The 22,510-nt window shown below is 35.3% G+C and overlaps 2 protein-coding genes across 3 annotated transcripts; one reads left to right on the forward strand and one right to left on the reverse strand.

The window, feature by feature from the left end:
* Window positions 1-433: 433 nt before the first annotated feature.
* Window positions 434-14,800, forward strand: LOC118753444 (H(+)/Cl(-) exchange transporter 5-like). Of its 2 annotated transcripts, XM_036488321.1 has the most exons (12): window positions 435-771; window positions 10,098-10,124; window positions 10,195-10,334; window positions 10,394-10,597; window positions 10,678-11,310; window positions 11,391-11,608; window positions 11,677-11,891; window positions 11,956-12,206; window positions 12,396-12,496; window positions 12,566-12,729; window positions 12,792-13,005; window positions 13,075-14,800. In XM_036488321.1, the coding sequence occupies exons 1-12, from the start codon at window positions 600-602 to the stop codon at window positions 13,163-13,165; spliced, it is 2,430 nt and encodes an 809-aa protein (XP_036344214.1). In that variant the 5' UTR covers window positions 435-599; the 3' UTR covers window positions 13,166-14,800. The 2 variants fall into 2 exon arrangements, with proteins under 2 accessions (XP_036344215.1, XP_036344214.1); XM_036488322.1 differs by lacking the exon at window positions 10,098-10,124 and having other exon boundaries at window positions 434-771; window positions 13,075-13,165.
* A 288-nt stretch (window positions 14,801-15,088) lies between these two features.
* On the reverse strand, window positions 15,089-21,660 carry LOC118753442. The gene is made up of 5 exons (XM_036488320.1): window positions 20,696-21,660; window positions 17,355-17,634; window positions 17,150-17,262; window positions 17,013-17,090; window positions 15,089-15,301 (listed from the first exon to the last, which is right to left on the reverse strand). Exons 1-5 carry the CDS (start codon window positions 21,538-21,540, stop codon window positions 15,241-15,243), a joined length of 1,377 nt encoding a protein of 458 aa, XP_036344213.1. The 5' UTR covers window positions 21,541-21,660; the 3' UTR covers window positions 15,089-15,240.
* Between the last annotated feature and the right edge of the window lie 850 nt (window positions 21,661-22,510).

Below are 22,510 nucleotides of genomic sequence, written 5' to 3' on the forward strand. Positions count from 1 at the left end.
AATATACAACAAAAGTATGAAAGTCGTTAGAACTATGAAAGATAGCGGTGGCTGAAATAAAAAGTGTTAAACCATGTTACAGTTTTGCTCGTCACTGTATGTAATCTCTATCTGCTTTATAAAGAGAAGTACGACGTACTTAAGTTAAAAAAGTGCATGTGTTATAGCGTACGTGAATATTTAAAACACACTTTGGTAAAAGTTTGGTTAAAAGAAAAATTGTTCATAGTCGTTAAGCGCAAAATGAAGTAAAAACTGAAAACTTTTATAATTTTTTGGCAAATTGTAAGTCAACTAGACGTCCCGACATCATGCGCTTAATTAAGGTATAACTTATAGAATTTTGCCATTTTTCTACTATCTCTTTCAACATTGCATGTACATTGTACATTGTAGATAGATAAGCCTTCATTTAGTAAGATATTTAGTTTTTATTAAATCATTCATTAACCTATTTTTTTTAGTCAAACGGTCACACAGGTGTTGTAGGAGATATTACTGGTACTCAGGATCATCCATTGGCTACCTCATCTCTAACAAAGGAAAGCAACGGTACTGCTGCAACAACTGCACTCACAGTTGCGGACGACGACGAGGAAATGATCGATATCACACCACATTCAAGTCCAGGCGATGCTGGGCATTCATCTAATTTCAATTACAAGCGACATACTTCAGTGGATTCTGATTTAGAGGGCGAGCGTGAGCACCATTACTCACGGAATCACCATCATGTACCAACACATAGCGCTTTCGGCGATACCAATGACAGTGAGTATGAAAGATAAAAAGTTTTTGCATTTGCCATTGTTGACATATGTATTCGTATGAACATATATACATATGTACATATGTATTCGTGTACATGCCCTGCAGGAAATATATCCAACTATACATAAGTTAACTTAAAGTTTTTTAGGCTGGAACTAAAGGTCACTATGATCTGTACAATTTCTTTGGGGATAGCTAACTATACTTCTATGGCGATGGCCGCGAAATAGTCAAGGGTGGTTACCTCTGCATACGACGTAAAATATCAATAAGAAAAAACCTTTTTTTTTGTTCGAATTCCATCAGACATAACATCAAAATGATAATATACAATTTAGATTTTCATTTTATTTATTCTGAATTCGGAAAAGCGTCTGTAAAGTGCAGAAAAAAGAGAAGAGAAGAGAGAATTTAAACTCAACTTGTTTAAAGAAATCAAACTCCCCATTACGGCTGCATGACTTTACAGCTCGCTTTAAGTTAGTTTGCCTGGCTAATTAAAAGTGAAATATTTTTGGAACCTCGCAAAAAGCTAACTACAAGTTGGATACTTTTTTTATCAATTGATACTTTTTTTCTACAGGGTATAACATATCTTTGCACGTTCCACGTTTGATTGAATCGCTGATGGGTACTGTTTCTACATACAATAAGTATGTATGTACGTATGTATGTGGTGATATTCGAGACTGGTACAAAATTAGTATATTCGCTTTAAATGCTGGACACATACAATATGAAGCTGAAAATTAAAGCACGTGAAATTATATACGATTAAATACACATTTATGTACATAGCCATATGTATGTACATACATACATAGTAAATAGATAGATAATAGATAGAATAGGAAACCTTTTCTTTTCTCTTTGATGTTAGCCGGAAACTGGGCTCAAGTCTAGGCCCTACGGAAGGGTAGTGTTCACTTGTGGCCACTATGTAACAATCGCTGCCGCCATACATATTGCATAATATCTATACTTGATTTAATTAACAAATTTGAGTTTATCCATTTGTTAGCGAATATTTATAGTATATCGTGTGCACATGTGTATGCGCACTAGGTTGGTCCAAAGAAAGTAAAGTCGCACCGCAAGGATTGTTCTATATCGAAAATATATACCCTTTTTTTATTTAAATAAAAAAAAAATATTTAGAGGTTACTCAAAACGCTCAAAGTTTCCCATGGGGAAAAACAGTTTTTCTTAGAAATAGTATAGAATCCTTGAAAAACTATGTTTTTCAATCGGCACGGCGTTAAGCGATTCGAGTGTCATATTTCTTCTAATTCCGTGCTGCCGTTTCGCATAGTCGGTTTTTAATATAATTAAATTTTAAATCACCCTGTACCGGTAGAAAGTTTCTAATTTCAAAAAATAAAAACCTTATCGCACATCTACAGGCCCAGGTCTTTACTTTGACCCTTCATATTTCAGAAATAAACCGGCAGGTTATACAATTTATTTCCGAGTGAACTTCTACAAAGCTCCATTTGAGTTCGAAGCTAATTTGGTTTATATTCACTCTGAAATGAAGTGCAGAACCTACCTGAAAGCCTTTTCAAACCCGTTTCGATTGATATCCATCCTTTAAAAATTCATTTAACTTATTAAGTAATTTGAATGCAGCTTATAAAATACGTGGCAATCCTCCTAAATATATTTAAGAAATAATGCCTTTCCAACGCCATTACGATTGATCCCATATTTTAATAATTCTTTTAACTTTTTAAATAATTTGAATTTTTGAACAGGCGACCCTCTTCAAACACCTAAAAAATTCTTTTAGTATTTAAACTAAAGATTTCTTAACACTCTTTCGTTTGACACCAATACACATATATACCTAAATTTTAATACATATTTGAATTAGGTAATTGCCTTAATTTACATAAGTTGAGCTGCATTTTTTAACAGGTGGCAACCCTCCTAAATGTGAATCAAAAATGAAGCCTTTCAAATAATTTTAATGTCCCTTTAGAGAAACTTGGTGACCCTCTTCAAACATTCTAAATGTTCAAACTCACACTCTTAACACTCTTTCGCTTCATGTTTCAAAACCTATTCGATTGATACCAACATTTTAATAATTCATTTAACTTATTTAATAATTTGAATTTAATTTTTTAACAGATGGCAACCCTCTTCCAACACCACAAATTTATTCTTACAGCCGTATTCTAACAAAGTCACAAAACTTAGCTCATCACTGCTGTGATTTCTACCGCGCCTCAAAACTTGCCGCTCAAAAAATATGCCGCTTCAATTCATTTTTTTAAATTTTTGTGTATTTTTCTACCACTCAAAATCGAATTTTTTGTGACACACTTCTCGGCGCGCTTGAAATCACAACAGTGATGAGCTATGTTTTGTGACTGTTAGAATAGAAGGGTTAATGTCCAAACTACAGACTTCTTAACACACTTTTGTTTGACACACATATTTTGACATTTCATATGACTTGTGGATAAGTTAACGAAATTCGAAATTTCAAGCAGGTGGCAACCCTCTTCAAAATATTTTCAAACTACTACCTTCTGAGCCCCTTTCGTTTGGCACCCATATGTGGAAACATATTTCTCCAAACTAATTCCCTTAATTCAAATTGAATTTGATTTATTAAACAGGTGGCAACCCTCCTATAGCTCAGCAAAGAAACAAAGCTTTTTAAAACCATTTCGATTGATACCCAGTTTGTAATAATTTGAATATAATTTTTTAATAGGTGGCAACTCTTCAAAAAAGTAAAACCCTATTGCATATTTTCAGTCCTAGCCTTTTAATTTGAAACCTCATTTTGGAAAATCCATCGAACGGAGCGGTTATGACGGCATTGCTTAATAAATAATTTATATTCAATTGTTCTACTGGTGGTAACTCTGTTCGAAAAAATAATACCAGTTTGCACATCTACATACCAAGCGCTTTAATTTGACACCCTATTTTTGAAAATCGACGAGCGAACGGTGCAGATCTTTTTCCTGGACAAAAAATCCTTTCGCGTATTATATATATAGATTGTTTATGAGTCCCCCCAAAAAACTCAAAAAATGGTCAATTCAAAGATTCTATACGATTTCTACGAAAAATAGTTTTTTCCCATATAAAACACATGAGAAACTTTGAGCGACCTCTAAATATTTTTTGATTTAAAAAAGGGGAATGTTTTACGATATAACGCTATCTTAGGGCGTGAGAGCATAAAAATTCCGACTTAATTTTTTTTTCTCACAAGCATTTTTGGACCACCCTAATGCACAGGCATGTCTAGCTATTTGAGTTTCAGGTGGTTCAGTTAAAACGTTTTTATATGACAATTGGCTAATGATAATGCTTGCAAGTGTGAACTGCTAATTGTTAGTCCGCTCCGCTAGTATTTGACAGTTCATGTTTCCATAAGGAAATGCGTCGAATATATTTTACGCGTTCAATTTATATCCTCGTTATCGGTCAATTAGCGTGTGAATTGTGATTTGCTTTGTTTGGCTAGCACTGATTAAATTAATTGGTGACTCGTACATAAATATAAAAAAATATCGAGTCTTTTCCAAGCGAATATCCGGCTGTCGTAGTTTCTGGTCCGTGTAAGATCAAAAAGGATAGAAATAAACAAAAAACACCACATACAGTGGTCGAAATAATTATAGCCGCACCACATTTTGAAAAGTTTTGACATATTATTTTTGTTGTTATTTTGTTGCGGTTAGTTTTGTTTATAAAAATATAGTTAATTTTTTAACAAACCCGTGTAAATCCTAGTTTCAAACCTTGTGCAATATTTACGATAAATTCAACAAACTTTCGTAAAAATTTCTAGCTTTTTTAATTAGATTTCCTAGAAAGATTCTGAGTATGCAGTTTTGCGGCCCATTGAATTCTAGTGGAATAAAGTGCAAGTTTCAAATGGCTAAAAATTACCGTTGGTTTTTTAGAATTTTTTTGTCGATGTTACGGTTTTCTTCCATATAAAAATAAATTGTGTGTATTCGTTATATGGAAGCAAGTGAGACAAAAAAAATGTATACGAAAGTTTGTTGAATTTTTTGTAAATATTAGTCAGTAATAATAAAGTTTGAAACTGGGATTTACAGAATCTTTCTAGGAAATCTAATTAAAAAGATAGACATTTTTACGAATATTTGTTGATTTTTTTTTAATATTGCACAAATTTAGCACGGGTTTTGTTAAAGAATGAACTATATTTTTATAAAAAAATAACCAAAATTTAATAGCAAAAAAAATACTATGTTAAACCTTGTCAAAATATGGTGCGGCTATATTATTTTGACCACTGTATGTACATTGGTTGGTAATAGCAAAAATATGGTTCATTATGCTCTAAAAATATTGTGTGTGAAAGATGACAATTTTTGGTCGATATCTTAGGCTCGCCCAAGTCCATCAAAGTTTTATGTGCTTAAAAAATACAAATTAATAAATACATTAATTAATAAATTGGTTAACTAAAATTGCAAGTATCTTCGAAAGTATTAGCCCTATATAATTTGGTATATGGACCTTTTTTGTGGAGAATCGAAGTAAGCTAAGTGGCCTAGCACTCTGGCAAAAGAGCAGATGAGCTCAGTTGACAGTTGACAACAGTCGTTGCTTGAGCTGATGTACTCCTTTGCCAGACTGACAGGTCACTTGCTCAATTTGGCGAATACCACTATTATTTTTCTGCAATAAGTTATCTTTACTTCTAAAGGTAAAGGTAAAGCCTTACGTAGACAGTCAGGCGACAATTAAGGCAGTAACCTCATATAGTATTTCATCCATAAACGTCCTTCGCAGCCGGGAAGCTATTGACAATGCATATTCGAAAACTGTGATAAATGAACCGGAATAAAACTATTCTTATTCAGAAATGTTCGACGAACTCAAAACTGACTAGTACTTTCAATAATAGGCGTATCTGCGCTTAAAATTTGTATGAAGCTGTAAGCGACAAACTTTATGTGTGCTTATGAATAGTTGTAGATAAAATCAAAATGATTTGTTATTGAATGGAAATTTTCGATGCTTTTTTTACACGTTAAGCGTAGATGTACGTATATGCGTATAAAAAAAACACGCCTTATATCTGCTGAGCAAGCCGTTGAATCCGTTTAATTCATCGAATTCGATCGTGGCACGTTCTAACAGTTATTTGTTGATAGGTTTCTTAAAATTTTTTTTATGGAAGTTTTCAATTATTGCTACGGTAACCATCCGCCCTGTATTAAACGGTACAGTCCTCTTTTTCGTCAATTGTCCTGGTAATTTATTTATTTCATACGGGACGCCAAATGCTCTGTATTTCTTTTAATGTCCCGTATTCGTTATTTCGGCCTATGAAACACCTTTTTTTATTTTTTATCTGGACGTCCGCCAAAAATATTTTTATGCAGGGTTTTAATCTGCTTTGTAATCTGAGGGGATTTTTTTCAAAAAGTTCTTTAAGAAACTATTTTTATTTATAAAAAAACTCAATTTCTGGAGGTATTTTCAAAACGGTCCAGCTCACGTAAATCTTAATATTTTTCCGAAATATTTTGGCGGACGTCTTCAAATATAATAAATTTTGTAATCCCGGCGGAAAAACCGCAACTGTATTTGGTGATGCAGTCTAATGTACATTAGGGTGTCCCGTCAAAAAATTTTTTTGAGCTACACTATCGCAAGAGGTATCGAAATTTGCGTAATTTTACACATGTTAAGAAAAAGGAACAAAAGTCAGAATTGTGTGTCATTTTGAGGGCACTACCACACCATGAAGTTTTCCACGTATTTTATATGAGAAAAAACACTTCTTCGTAGAAATAGAGATAAAATCCTTAAAAGTCAATATTTTTCAATTTGCAAACTCTTTTTCTCTTTAGGAGACTTCAAAGAATAATATCCAGTTATTTATTTAACCTTTTTTAATATTAATGATTTTTTTATGGTTCCCCCATTTAATTATTTTGTGGATTTTGGGGACCTATAAAAAATAGTTAGTATTAAAAAATCGTTAAGTATTAAAAAATCCATGTGGGAGAGTTCTGTAACAAATTTATATACTTTTTTATACATAGGTACTCTTTAACCTTAATCTGAAAGTTACTGCCAAGAAAAAGGTTGAATGCATTGCAAAATATGAAAGTCATAAACTCGTATGTATGTACATACATACATATGTAACAAGCCAAATTTAAAAAATCCGTACCACATTTACCGCTCGCTGGAAGCTCTCTACTTTCAAGATTTCACACACTTGAGCAAAGAAAGCAACGTCATAATTTGCATTTATCGAGGCATATGCCTTCTTATTTACCTACGTGTAAATAATTCCAATTTATTTACCTCTCTTTACATATACATTTGTTTATATTTGTACATAAATCTTTACATACAGCTGTGTTAACGAAAATAGCAGCACGACCTATTAACAAGTTTTAACCATTTGATATCTTTTTATTAAATTTTTTTTTTTTATAAACATAGTTAATTTACGTTTCAAACTTTCTACAAGAATTATAAAATTTAATAAATCTTAACATATTTTCATAAAAATTGAAAACTTTTCGAAGTGAAACTTCTTTGCGTTCGGTTGGGAGTAAATACAAACATCGATGTAACGAAAAAGCCACACACTCGTTGGGCTCTAATTCCAAACGAAAGGCGACAGAAGAAGGTAGGGTATGGCGGGGGTGGTTGGTAACGGTAACTATTAAGATTAAGATCAGGATTAAGATTAAGATCCGAGATTAAGATTAAAATAAATGTTCAACATCTGCATTCGATTATCAAAATTAGTTGTCAAATTAAAGGTTTTCGGCCTAAAACTTGTGTTTTCGTCCATGTAAAATCTGTCGAACGAAAACCAGTTTTCGCTGAAAACTACTTGAAAGTTTACGTTCCACTCATTTCTATCGGTGTCTGCACTAGTTTATTATTTATATTTGCACACCGTATTCAAAAGAGTCACAACTCAAAATTTGGCATTTTTGAAATTATGCGCTAAAAATGTACACAGAGTTTTTATTTACCTATCAGCAAAAGCTGGAGCAAATTTTTGTTATAACTTGATAAAAAAAAACCTTATATAAAGTCGCCCTTGCCCATATATTAGCATGTGCTACGAAATAGTTTCTCGCGTTTTCGGACGAACGTATTATTTTGAGTTGTAACTGTTTTTAAGACGGTGTGCGATTTTTCGAAGTGGAAGTCATATTTTATCGAATTTATTATTAATTGGCTGGTCAAATTAAAACAAGCATAAAAGAAAGAAGGTTGTTAATGAAAAGATTGAACAGATGAATGAACAGATAGATTTGGGTTTTTTTTTTGTAGCAAAACTGTGAACAAAGGACGTAAAAAATGTCAACGAAAACGCTAACAGCCGGTGCGAACAGCCTTCAGCTTACAATATATAAGACAAAAGACATTAAAAAATGTTTTAGTTTGAAAATATTTTCAAAAGCGTGGCCACTTTTTAAAAAAAAGTCTAATTTAACTAAATTATACACAAGTTATATGAAACATTAAAATAGCACCCCTATCAAACGAAAATATGTTAAGAAATCTCTAGTTTGAATATTTAGAATATTATTGAGGTGTTTGAATAGGGTTGCCACCTGTTTAAAAAGTTTCATTCAAATTATTTATTAAGTTAAATTAATAATAAAAACAAATTGTATCAATCGAAATGGGTTTGAAAAGGCTTTATTTCAAAATTATATTGAGGAGTGTTGTCACATGTTTAAAAAATCAAATTCAATTTGAATTGCAGCAATTAGGTAATTGAAATAAATATGTATTACAATGTGGGTGTCAGATGAAAGAAATCCATACTCTATTTCAGAACCATATTTGGGAGGGTTGCCACGTATTTGAAAAATTAAAAGAATTTCAGACGAAAGAGAATAAAAAAGATTTAAGTTTTAAAATACTTTTGGAAATGATGATTTTTATTTTTTCGCTCAAAGATAATAATCACCACGGCCGAAAAGCCGAAGCTTTTGCTTGGAACTGCCTTTTTTCTTATGCAGGGTTCCAAGCTTAATTTCAACGATCATGCTTATTTTGCTTATTTCAATGTATAAAGTAGTAGTAGTGTAGTATGGATCTCTTAAGAAAACGATCAAGAAATAAATTGCTATTATTTCGTGTGTGTGAAAAGTTTTGTCCAAGGAGTTTTGACATCCGATATTTTACAGCCTGCTGCCTCACTTCTCCTTACGTAATAATGGAACGGGCAAATATATCTGTTCAAAACAAGGGTGCCTTTTACCCTTCACAAACAAACTTTGGCAAGCCATAGTAGAAAGCGTAGCAAATTTCTTAAGAACTTCGTACTGCTTAAGAAAATTTGGCTCAATAAATTTTTCTTGACCATTTCTTGGGCGTTCTTTTATTTGTCAAATTAAAGAAATGTTTACAAATAATAAAAACAGATTTAGTTTTTATTAACCTAAATTGCATTTCTGTTTGGATAAAAAAATTTAAAACCAATGGTTTGTTAAAAATAATTTATCTCAAATGGAGAACAACGAATATGTCCAAAAATTTTAACGTCCAGCGCAGATCTCTATTGTTTGAGTATATCAAGCAACACTTCATTGTTCATTGTATTTTTTCAATTCTTGCAATAAAGTGAATACAAAACAAAACATCAAACTGCACTTAAATTTGGTTGTTTTAAGCGCTTAAAATGGATTTTTTCTTGCTTATTTTCTTCGGCTCTGATAATCACTATTGAGTTTTATTTTTTTACTTAAGAATAATTTATTCAAAAAACTGAAAAGCTATACTAGCTTGATTTCGACGTACACTTTTCAAAGGTATCGACACTAATAAAAGGAATAAGTCTAAAAATTTTCATGTCAAACTTTCCGTAGGTTCCTCTGTATGGCCATTTAAATTTTATAAATAAGTATTAATTTAAAAAAATAAAATAATGACTACATAAATGCTGATTTAAATTATTTTACTTATAAAGATTACGGTCCCTGATATTTTTGTAAAGATATAGTTACAACTAAATTTCAAAAAATTCTGATAAAAAGTTTTATGTTTTAATGGAAATTTGTTGAATTTTTATAAATTTTGTAGAAAGTTTGAAACTTAAATAGAAACAGAAACTTTCATAGTTTTTGTTGTAGAATTAATTATGTACATATATTAAAAAAATAAAAATAAATAAATAAAAACCAAATAAAAGGAAATTAAATTGTTGAAACTTGTCAAAACGTCACGCTGCTATTTTCGTGCACACAAGTGTTCGTATTTATATGCATGAATAAATAAATTTTTGCACATTCAATATTATAACTTATTTATATCGTTTCTCTCCATGGGTAAAGGTGGAATGGCATTTTATGGTTCATCGGGTGAGTGGTAAAAATATTCTAAATACATGTGTATGTATGTAAACAAAATCTACTTCAATTCGATATACAGACGCGCACGATGATATACCTGGCATTGGACAATACGATGATTTTCACACGATCGACTGGCAACGCGATATTGCTCGTGATCGCATGCGGCATCGCTACATAGTCAAAAAGAGACAGGATTCATTTTGGGACCTTCTGAAGGTGCATTAACTAATTTTGCCTTGATAACATTCAGTTGCAGCTTAGGTGTTCTTTTATAGGGTGCTCATGATGCATGGTCCGGTTGGTTATGTGTACTCTTTGTTGGTATTGCTGCTGGTTTTGTAGCTGGCATGATCGATATTGGCGCCAGTTGGATGTCTGATTTGAAGCACGGCATTTGTCCACAAGCTTTTTGGTTTAATCGCGAGCAATGCTGTTGGCCAACAAAACAATCCGTATTCGAAGAGGGCAATTGCTCAACGGTAAGTAAATATTTATAAACGTATGTATGTATGTAGTTACTGTTCTCATTATGTTTCACTATTGCAATTGCTACTTACAGTGGAAGACTTGGCCGGAGATTATGGGTATGGATCGTAATGGCACTGGCGCCTACCTAATGTCCTATTTCTGGTTTATCATATGGGCGCTAATGTTTGCCGCACTAAGTGCATCGCTAGTGCGCATGTTTGCACCGTATGCCTGTGGTTCTGGTATACCGGAAATTAAGACCATACTTTCCGGATTTATTATACGTGGTTACTTGGGCAAGTGGACGTTGCTAATTAAATCTGTTGGTCTCATGCTCTCTGTATCAGCGGGTTTAACGTTGGGCAAAGAAGGTCCCATGGTACATATAGCCAGCTGTATAGGCAATATATTCTCGCACATGTTTCCAAAATATGGACGCAATGAGGCGAAGAAACGTGAGATTCTATCTGCAGCTGCAGCGGCTGGTGTGTCTGTGGCTTTTGGTGCACCCATCGGTGGTGTGCTGTTCTCACTCGAGGAGGTTTCCTACTATTTTCCGTTGAAGACGCTGTGGCGTTCATTCTTTTGCGCATTAATTGCCGCATTCGTTTTACGTTCATTGACACCCTTTGGAAATGAGCATTCGGTATTATTTTTCGTCGAATATAATAAACCTTGGATATTCTTCGAACTTATACCATTTGTGTTTTTGGGAATTATGGGCGTAAGTGCATGATATACATATGCATACTGCTATTGCTTATTAATATTTACATACATATATATTTTAACAATAAAACATAGGGTGTAATCGGCACAATATTTATCAAGGCGAATTTATGGTGGTGTCGTTACCGCAAATTTAGCAAGCTAGGCCAATATCCCGTTGTTGAAGTGCTGGTGGTGACACTTGTAACTAGCATCTTGTGCTTTCCCAATCCATTTACGCGCATGAATATGAACGAGCTTATTTATTTACTCTTCAGTCAATGTTCGCCGGGCGATACCACGAATCCGCTATGGTAAGTACCAATAACTAATGCCTCAGCCTCTATCTACTTTATTGACTTACTCAAACATTTTTTTGCAGCGATTACAAGCGCATGAATATTACGAATGGCGCCACATCTTCGATCGAAGTGACGGAACCGGGCGCTGGTGTATATCATGCTATTATTTTGCTCCTACTTGCTTTTGTATTTAAATTAGCATTGGCTGTTTTCACTTTTGGCATGAAGGTACCTGCGGGCTTGTTCATACCTTCCCTGCTACTGGGTTCAATTATGGGTCGCATTGTAGGAATTGGTGAGTTTCCATGAGTATTTTAATGTTCCCTATGTAATTTTTACCGATTTTCTCTATGGCATAGGCGTTGAACGTTTCGCCTACAGCTATCCAAACATCTGGCTCTTCACCGGCGAATGCGTAAGTGGCAAAAATCTTATTACACCCGGTTTATATGCGATGGTGGGCGCAGCTGCGACTCTGGGCGGCGTAACACGCATGACTGTCTCCTTGGTGGTAATCATGTTCGAGCTGACAGGCGGCGTTGGTTATATAGTTCCATTGATGGCTGCTGCTATGGCTTCGAAATGGGTGGGTGATGCCCTCGGAAGACAGGTAAATTAAGTTATTATTTCCTCATTAAAAAAAAATCAAGGGCTCGTATTCAATCGCCTTTATATGCTATTTTTTACTGAAATTATCAAGATTCGTAATTTTTGTTTGCAAATTAAGAATAGAGCTGATAATAATTATTTAATTTTTCTTCTACTAAAAAGTTATTTTATTGTTGTTTGTCTTTTTCAGGGTATATATGATGCACACATAGCTCTTAATGGTTATCCGTTCCTCGATAGTAAAGAAGAGTTTGCACATACAACTCTGGCAGCTGATGTAATGCAACCAAAGTAAGTTTTTAAATTTTTGGTTTCAATGAGAAATATGTTGAGTGTTAATTCGATCCTATATATCTTTAGGAGGAATGAGACTCTTAATGTTATCACGCAAGATTCTATGACTGTTGATGACATTGAGACATTACTAAAGGAGACTGAGCATAATGGATATCCAGTTGTAGTGTCAAAAGAAAGTCAGTATTTAGTTGGGTTCGTGCTGCGCAGGGATCTCAATTTAGCTATAGGTAGTCTGAAATAGATTATAAATTAAACAATCAAAAACCTAATAACTTTCATTCACATTTAGGTAACGGTAAGCGGCTGATCGAGGGTATCACTGGCTCGTCGATAGTATTATTTACATCTGCAGCGCAAACTCAGAATTTGGGTCCACCACCGCTGAAATTGAAGAAAATCTTGGATATGGCGCCCATAACGGTAACAGATCAAACACCAATGGAAACTGTGGTGGATATGTTTAGAAAATTGGGATTACGGCAAACACTGGTGACACATAATGGGTAATTGCGAATTCATATGCACATATTTGCTAGAAATTGAAAGATACTTTGCTCTTTAAAACTTTTCAGTCGTTTGCTGGGTGTTATAACTAAGAAGGACGTTTTGCGCCATGTTAAGCAAATGGACGATGAGGATCCAAATACTGTTTTGTTCAACTAATTGAAATAAAATACAGCCATTACCGTAAAGAAAACCTGGCGCAGTCCATCCTAGGCAGTCAAAAGTTTATCATCGAGGCATAATGTTTGCTGAACAAGAAATATGTAGCTGAATTGTTTCCGATATCATTATTGTTAGTCTTACTATATATGTATATTTACGCTCCTGTATATGTATATTGCGCTCTGGCGCATATTATGTATGTATTTTTGATATTTTGTATATTAACCAATTATTCATTGTATGAATTTCCTCGGAAAGCATTCTCCTCATGTCTTGTTAAAAAGTTCTGACGGAAATTTGGTTTATACATATTACAATTATTTTTGTTTTGCAGCTAGGAGGATTCATGTGTGTATATATATGTCTGTCTATCCGACTTATTCCAATATACAATTATATATATATTTTTGATATGTTTTATGTAAATTGTCACCTTTACAATATATTCCTAACAAATTTTAATCATTTGCTTGCATCCGTTACTTTACAATGAGAGCAACTTTATTGTATTTACTAAAAACGATTTTATTTGTAATATAAAAAGAAAGTTAGGGCCATTTAGCGTCAAATTTATCAATAAAAAGTCACATTACAACAAATGCACCGTACTGTGGAATCTAGTTTATAAATACAAGCGTATATACGAGACCGTAACTACTTGAGAAAAGTTGTAATAACATACATTTTCGCTTTAATTAACATATGGGCAAATCCTGGCGTTGCGGACCTTACGTTCGGACGTTTCTTTAACTTTTTTTTGGCGGCAAAGCAGGAAAAGTTAAAATATTTGCCTGGTATACGGAAAGGTTTATAGCAGTACTTATGAGAACAAAATAGTGGAAATTAGAATTTAAAGTAATGTCGTTGTATTTGTTACTCAAATGGACGCGATTTTCAGGTGATCATCAAAGACAACAGATTTCTGAAAAGTTTACGTATGAAGAAGAATCTACAAGAAGGGAAAATAACGAAGTTAACAAAATGTATTATAAAAAAAAAACGTTCGTTGCGGACATTACCCTTTTTGTCGCTAAGAAAATTTATTTTTTAACGAAATCGTGGTATTTTAATTAAAGATAATAGTGCTAACCATTGAGGCTATTCAGAGCTTTGTTTCAAGAAGTAAGAAGACCAAATTACATTTCTCAAATCAGTGTAAAAAGAAATTTGAATTTAATATATGTAATTGTACAATGCCATTATTGATTGGAAAATGTGAGAATTTCAAATACATGCATTTTTTACGTTTTGGTTTGACTATTTCTGGGATTTGCCCATATGGTCCCTTTTAACGCTTAGTTGTTTGATTTCTGGCTGATAAAAAATGTACAAAATGCTTAGAAGCGACGATTACGTAACAAATAAATATACTAGTGGGTACATTTTTTTCGTTGCCTGTATATAGTTTCCGCATAGTCTTCCTCGTTTTTGGATCAGAAGCATGTCTTGTTTTTACTCAAAATTATTTTTGATATAAATATATTCAATGTTTTTCTGTTATAACTAACACAAATCAAGGTATGGGAAAATGTATGTATGTATTATAGTAGAGAATCATATTTATTAACCATTTTATGTCTGTGATTTGTTAACAAATCTAATAATTTTTTTTGATAACATCTTTACTTGTTTATGAGAAATCACAAGAATATGTACCTATGTACTATCTATCTCATAACTAACAGGCCATGCATATGTGTATGTATATGCATTAATATTTTAGTTCGGATATGATTTATGACTTCTTGTCCAGTCTTGGAATGTTATACAATAGTTTAAAAAAGCAAATATTTGTGTATAAGTTAGATTACCAACGCATATAATGAATACATATGTATATAGTAAAATCATAGATAATAAATTACATTTAATATAAAATGCGTTCTTATTTTATTTTTTCTCTTGTACATTCCCCCAGCAAAATTTTTCAAAAAATTTCGTTTGCTAGTGTTTTACCGGGTTAAAGCGAGCATTTGGTCCGCTGAGTGTTTAAAAAGATCTTCGACTAAGTATTTGGGAGCGGTGGTGCATATCTTATAAAATTATATTCTGTACCTAATCCTCACATTTACTCAGTTCTCTATGTAAAATATCTGAAAATCGTCTTGGTAAAGTCCAGTAATAATCCAGTTTCTGAAAAGATAAGAAAACCAATTATGTACTTATCTTAAGATGAACTTCTTGAATTAGTGAAAAAGTAGGGTTACATCACTCCTGAAACGCTGGAAAAGTTCCAACCTATTGGAGTTATATGGCCTTCTATGCGTCAGAAACTGTGACCGACCCCACTATACCCCCAATAATTGAAATTAAAGTAAAAATTCGAGAGCAAGTGCCCCTTGTCTGGCATTGACAAATCTCCGAGTTTATTTCTATCTTGAAAAGGATTCTAATGAGAACTTTCTGAAGTTCATAGACGGCTGGAAGCAATAAATTTCTCAATTTGTGTGACAACATTAAGATACGCGCCACAAATGGGGATTGAAACCAGAGTGTCCAGATTTGGCGATTTTTTTGATGTTTGCGCGTAAAAATTTAGAAAAATCGCCATTGACGATTTTTGACGATTTTTTCCCTTCAAATAAATTTTTTCCAATTATAAAAATATACAAGATTTAGTTTTCCATGATAATTTTACAGAAGAGGCTAATGAACTGCGTGATAAACTTGACTTAGCAAGCATATTAAAGGACTCAAAAATTTTGAATCGAAGAACTTTTGAAACGATTTCCTAGTCAATTAAATACTTTTAAAAAAGCTTTGATTTTGTCGCCAGAAGTGTTTGAATCACAAGAGTGCGAGTTTCAGGGAAAATGTCCCGTCTTCCAAAATCCTGTAAATGAGAGTGATTTTTGGAGAGTTGTGTAGTGAATGAAGTTGCAAGATTTTAGCCCAACTTTTTCTTCCGGTAAAATTATGAAAAGTGTCAAGCGATCGACTGTCCATATCCAATACTTTTCGTGAAAAATCCTGTAAAACTGTCAAACAGCAAAACTACTCTCTGTAGTGAGAGTAAAAAGTGAGTAACAACAAGAAGTACGGGAACAAAAAAAACATTTTTCATGTAAAAACATCAACCAGTATTTGCTTGACACTTTTCATGATTTTACCAGAAGAAAAAGTTCGGGTAAAATCTTGCAACTTCATTCTCTACACAACTCTCCAAAAGTCGCTCTCATTTACAGGATTTCGGAGGATTTCGGAGTACGGGAACGTTTTTCCTGCAACTTCCTGCAAGTTCGTGTAAAATCCGGTAAGTTCATGGAGTACTGGATCAGAGCTAATATATATATATTTTTTTAAATTATTTCAAGTTGAAAACAAAACACGACCTATACGTATACATATTTCTTCTTATTCGGACTTTATTCAACATACGCTTGAATTTCTTTGCGGTAGTCATTGTGGGATTTTCTATATCGACAATGGTGTCGACTGCGTTCCGATTGGGAAAACAGCTTTTTCAGATTTGAAAAAAAGTTCAAAAATATTTACAAACCCACTAAAAACTTGGATGTACACAAGTGTAATGGGTTAACCCATAAGGAAATTATTTTCCATCTTGGGGTTGGTTGATTCTTCTGACAGGGTTATAGTTCATTTCCACCGAGCTTTAACGGCAGTTTATGCTTAGGAGATTACAACTCAAAGGAGAAATAAACCTTGCGGATTACCCCATATTAGAATTCTCGGAACTTATCCGAGCTCTTAACTGCAGTTAAGCCTTTGGTGGAAATATGCTATTAGAATACGATATATTTTAAAACCAAACCAAATTTTGCAAGGGATGTCGGAAATTTGTTCCAAAATACATCAAAATTGTTTTGAGTTATAGGATATTTACCCATTGTCACTGGATGCGATGAAATTCCCTTTGCCACGCAAAGAACCTTGAATAATGGTATGGGCCCCATCGCGCACGCTGGAATATCAGAAGTTTTACATACATTTGTATGTATAATAAAAAACCAATAAAAATACCTGTAACACTCCAAAGATCCGTCAATTCCTGGACAGTAGACAACATTTCCATCTTTTGAACAGGCGATAGCGTTTTTGAAAGGTAGCGGTATATGTATAACATTTTGATTTTCCTTGAAATGTACATGCGTTTGTAGGAAGTGAATGAAAAAATAAATTTCTAATTAATTAACTTATGAGCATAGTATGTTAGGTCCTCACTTACCTCTTCCATATTAGTTATGCTGTGATAGTAAACTTGACCGCTTAAATCACAACTTATTATAGTAGGATAGTCGGTTATACAAGATTTTAATAAAGTTGATACCATAAATGAATGTTTTTTCAAAGGTAATATTTCCATCTGTCTTTTGACTCCGCCGAAACTGGTAATCGTACATAAAAATATGGAGCCATCTTTGACGCCGACCGCGAAAGTATTTGAACTCAAGCAAACTGCTGCTGTGATCTCGTTTGAGGCATTTAGCTGAGGACGCAGCTGGAATCTTTTGAATTATGAAAAAAAGTGAATTAAAGAAGAAATATTAGTAGAATCAAGTACCTATAGTGAGGCAGTAGCCTATTTGATGTTTTGTCGCAGCAGTGGGATGTGCGCTGGGTTTCGGACCCGCCACGTGAAAACCTGTTCTAGTAAAGAAATTCAGCAAAGCCTCGGATGAGAACCCGCGTTTGATGACGACCACGGACCTGGAAAGTCCGGACCCTCATTGGGGAAGGCGCCTTTGCCCAGATGGTTGATGCCCTCGTCAGGACTAAAGCTGATATCACCCCCATCTATGAAATGCGATGGACGGGGCAAGGCAAGTAATGCCAGGGGGCTTGCGATGTCTACTACAGCTGACATGTTAAGGAGTGGAAATTCGAAGTTGGATTTGTGATGAGAGAGAGATTCCGTCGCCGAGTATTGTCATTCACCCCGATGGACGAACGTCTCGCCACAATCCACATCATAGCAAGATTCTTCAACATCTGGCTCATCTGCTCCCACACCCCGACGGAGGAGAAGAACGAAGTGTCCAAGGCTGGCTTCTATGAGCGCTGCCATAATATCAAAATCGTTCTTGGCGACTTCAATGCCAGGGTGGGCAAGGAAGAGATCTTTGGAACCATCGCCTGAAAATTCAGTCTTCACAACGAAACGTCCGATAATGGACTGAGGCTGATCGACTTCGCCGGGGCTCGAAACATGATAGTGGGCTGTACGAGGTTTCAATATAAAATGATCTATCAAGCTAAGCGATTGTTTCCAGATCGAAAAGCGAGAAACCAAATCATCTTGTGATAGAAGGAAGGTACGCTCCCAGTGCTTTAGAAGTACGTACACTTCCGAGGATCACTATCTTGTTGCAGCCAAGATACGCACACGCCTCTGTGCAGCAAAACAGGTGTGTCAAGTAACACAAGGAAAGCTGAACGTTCAAAAGCTGCAATCACAACAGACTGTCAGCGCCTTCGCCGCTCGACTCTCACACCTTGGCTCTGAGAGCACTACTCAACAAAACGACTCATGTGAGCAATGGAACTATATTTCCCACTCACTATGTACCGCTGCCGAAGAAGTAGTACGATTTCAGCGAGCCGGAAAGACCAACTGGTACGATTCGGAGTGTGAAGAGCAGCAAAGAAAATATATGCCGCCTACAGGACCACGCTGCGATCGGGCGCAACGCGAGCTATATGCGACCGCTATAGGGAACTGAAGAAGGAAGCGAGACGTATTTGCCGCAATAAGAAGAAATAGTCGGAAATACGTGAGTGCGAAGAGCTTGAAATGCTGGCCGACAGGAAAAACGCCCTGAAAATTTTACCAGAGAGTTAGGGGACTTTACGGTTCCAAGACCATGGCGTACTCTTGTAAGAACTTAAATTATGAAGGCAACACTTTTCCACCCTACTGAATGGTAGCAGCACTGAAAGTTGTGGAGGAGACGAACCCGAGCCCCCAGTCGATGTTCCACCGCCTGACTATAACGAGGTACGAATGGCGATTACGCGGCTTCAATACAACAAAGCTGCTGGAGCTGAAAGCTGGTCAGCTGATCTATTCAAGTACGGCGGCGAGGTGCTGATAAAGTGCATGCATCAACTTTTATGGTCAGACCTGGTGTGAAAGACTGAAGCCCACCGTCAACGAACTTATTGGACCTTATAACTGTGTCTTTAGAACTGAGTAGTGTGATCCCTCTCGTATATCTATGTTTAGATAAATACAACATTTCTTATCATAAAAAGAAAACCTTCTAAATAGGACACAGCTTTTATATGAATCAGTCCTTCTGTCTTCTATTTGCTTTCACAAGCTTAAAGTTTTATTTAAATCTTTTAAAGAATACAACGAAAAGATTAAAACAGGCAAGAAAACTTGAAACGACTGGATGGTACGGAGGTATCTGCACCCCTCCCATCTCTTCTCATCTCATTCACCTACGAACGAGCAGAGTTGAAAGAAAAACTTGACGCTCCGTCCGTTTAAGCTTTTAGAACCTGAATTTTAGAAATCATACTCATTGGTTTAATTTCAGGACCTAAATTCCCCGTAAATCATAGTAATGGCTATTGCTGACGATGCAGCCATAACAAAAGTATATTCGCTTAGTGTGAATCCTGAGAAAACTGATCTGATGCTGTCCAGACGAAGTTACCAAATTTTACTAAACCTAATTTGAAGGGTTCAGAACTGTGTCTTTCATACGGGGTGGACTATCTTGGAGTTGTTTGTATCCCAAACCTAATTGAATGCAGAACATTGATGAGCGAGTACTGAAGGCCTAGGTGGTCCTCTATAGAATGCAAGGCAATACATGGGGATGCAAGCCATCGATTGTACACGACTCTTGGCCGACCAATACTTTTATATGGCGTGATGTTGTAGTGGCCAGCCCAAATTAAGGATTACGTCATTAACAAATCATAGCAGAATTCAGAGGCCAGCTGAGATCCTGCCAAATGGAGGCTCTGAACGTTCTGCTCGAATTATTATCGACTTATCTTTCTATCGAAAATATAGCTATACCAGCGCAATAAATATTGAGGGTGATAGGTTACTGTAAAGAAAAGCCACTCGGTTACAGTGCATCCTAAATAGACACCCATCTGATATAAAAGCGCTGCATACAGTCTATATAGCCAGGCGGCAATTCAGGCGCTCTTCTCTTTCTCGGCTAGGTCACACCTTTTTGATAACTGTAAGAGTAGAACTGTACAAAAGGCTTTTAAAGCGTACACCGCTCTTCGGGCTTTCAGCTCTTTATTCAGTACAACTAAGAGAGAGTTAGTCTAAATTTCTGATTATTTCTAAATTGATCTAATATGGGTCTCAGAGACATATACGGAAATGAGATAGCGATTGAACTTGCGAGATGCGGTTCTGCACAAAATGTTAAGCACATGGTTGACATGGACGCCTAGCTTAGCGAAATCAGGATTGATAAACAGATCTGGAGTACAGACAGATCTCGAATACTTATGAGTCACCTAAAATAAGGGCTGTGTTAGAAGCGGTAGCCCTGATGCATGTAAAACAATGACATACAAATTTATCCTTACTCATTTTCCAAAAGCAATTCTTTGCCCACAGCCCAACAGATGATTGTGCCATTTGAGTGAAAGCTGAGCAGCCGATTTTCACTTGGCCAATTCAATGCTACAGCGCAGCCGTGTGGCGATGTCGTACAACAGAGTTCTTCAATTTCATGTGCCCCAGCTGTGTTAGATCTTAAATTGTTACCATCACCTCGACCACCTGAACTACACAGCCATATATATATGTCGCCATCCATTGTAGAACCAGCAAATATATTCTTATTATAACCATTCGTACTGAAGCAGTTCAGGCATGACTTCAGCGGCACACTTTTCACTTCATTGTACATAACTAAGTTTCCGGTTGGTATGCGTTTTGGCACGAAAAGTTTCAGTGTCTGCTGAAGATGGTCGCACCAGTCATCGTGTGGTGCCTTGGTGCTAGCTACCAATATGGGTGCATTATTGGTGTGCACCGATAACCAAGCGGCAATTCCTTGTGAGTTTTCCACTGCACCCATGGCGATCTTTTGATATGTTTGTATGTTATACTGTTCAGCAAAGGAGTTAGTGCTATCGTAGCCATCACTGAGGGGTGTAGGTCCCTTGAGAAGTTGTTGTTCAACGGCTGGGCAAATCTTGCGTAGCCAATTGGCAAGCTTCCTCTCATCAACTTCACAATTCTGCGAAGTAAAGAGCTCCGTTTGAGTGCTGGTATTAGAATGTGGCGTAGTCTCCACTGATTTATCCTGACTTGGCGGTTCAGGATCTGTGTTAACACATGCTTCGACGACTTTACTTTGTTTTTCCAATTGCTTTGTTGGCAAAAACTCAATGATTTCCGAGGAGTAATCCGTTAAATCGTCCATATTTGTTAATTCAAACGCAAATCCTTTAATAATTATAAAACAAGAACCCTGGTGCAAGTTGTTTTTGTTTGAAAACTTCAGCGTGTTTCCTTAGCAACAGAGTGTTATGGCCAGGCGCGATGGAAGTGAAAAAGGATAAAAGTATGAAGCACAGAAAAATAAAGCAAAATATTTGTATGTTTGTATGTACAATGAAAGGAAACTCTTTTTGTCTCAAATGTGTTTTCAACTAAGTAAGTAAGTAAGTATGTATCTCGCCGGAAATGTAATTAATTTAAAAGTAGTTACAAATTACACTTCTTTCAATAACAACTAATTGCTATTTCTTGCAACGAAGGGATTTATTTAACATAGCGATGTCATAAAAAGCAGTCAATGGTCCTATTTTGCATTTATGTATTTTCAATTCGTTTACTTGTAATTTTAATTCAAATGTTGATTTTTGTCAAAATGTTGATTTTTGAAACCGATTTATCTTTTCCGCCAGGGTACGTACATATTTATGTACTAGCGTGATTGACGAGGTTTCCCAACCCTGTTTCCACCGTTTTTTTTTTTTTGATATCTATACAAACAAACAAACCGTTTTTTTTATTTCATAGAAATCTTGATCTCTCAATAAAAGTTTTGGGGTTTTCGACGTTTTCAAAGATTTTTTTAATTTAAGGGAAATCTCTCAATATTTTTAAAATTGTATCCTAGGTTATTTGGGGATGAACCGTACATCATATTTGATTCCAATGAATGAATGTTTGGCGCTTAAGTGTCTGGCCGAGCTCCTCCTCAAAATCGGGTTATGCTCCTTGATGTTGTCACACAAATGGAGAGATCTACACGTTTACTCCACCTCCGAAGAAGCTTTTTTACATTCGGAGGTTTGCCATTGTCTTCCGACGGCGACCGCTGCTGTGACCAGAAATTGACCTATGAGCCTTCCTAGTGGTTGTAGGCACATCTATGTACTCGGCTA

This window comes from Rhagoletis pomonella, unplaced genomic scaffold (genome assembly GCF_013731165.1).
Source record: "Rhagoletis pomonella isolate Grant_MI unplaced genomic scaffold, Rhpom_1.0 Rhpom_scaffold_02470, whole genome shotgun sequence".
NCBI lineage: Eukaryota > Metazoa > Arthropoda > Insecta > Diptera > Tephritidae > Rhagoletis > Rhagoletis pomonella.

Coding starts and splice junctions, on each gene's coding strand:
- LOC118753444 (XM_036488321.1), top strand. CDS start 600: ATGATCGATATCACACCACATTCAAGTCCAGGCGATGCTGGGCATTCA. Junction 10,125..10,194: donor GGCATTTTATGGTTCATCGG/GTGAGTGGTAAA, acceptor TTCGATATACAG/ACGCGCACGATGATATACCT. Junction 13,006..13,074: donor ACACTGGTGACACATAATGG/GTAATTGCGAAT, acceptor AAAACTTTTCAG/TCGTTTGCTGGGTGTTATAA.
- LOC118753442 (XM_036488320.1), bottom strand. CDS start 21,540: ATGGACGATTTAACGGATTACTCCTCGGAAATCATTGAGTTTTTGCCA. Junction 17,635..20,695: donor GAATTGCTTTTGGAAAATGA/GTAAGGATAAAT, acceptor ATAATTCAAAAG/ATTCCAGCTGCGTCCTCAGC. Junction 15,302..17,012: donor ATCGCATCCAGTGACAATGG/GTAAATATCCTA, acceptor TTATCTTTTCAG/AAACTGGATTATTACTGGAC.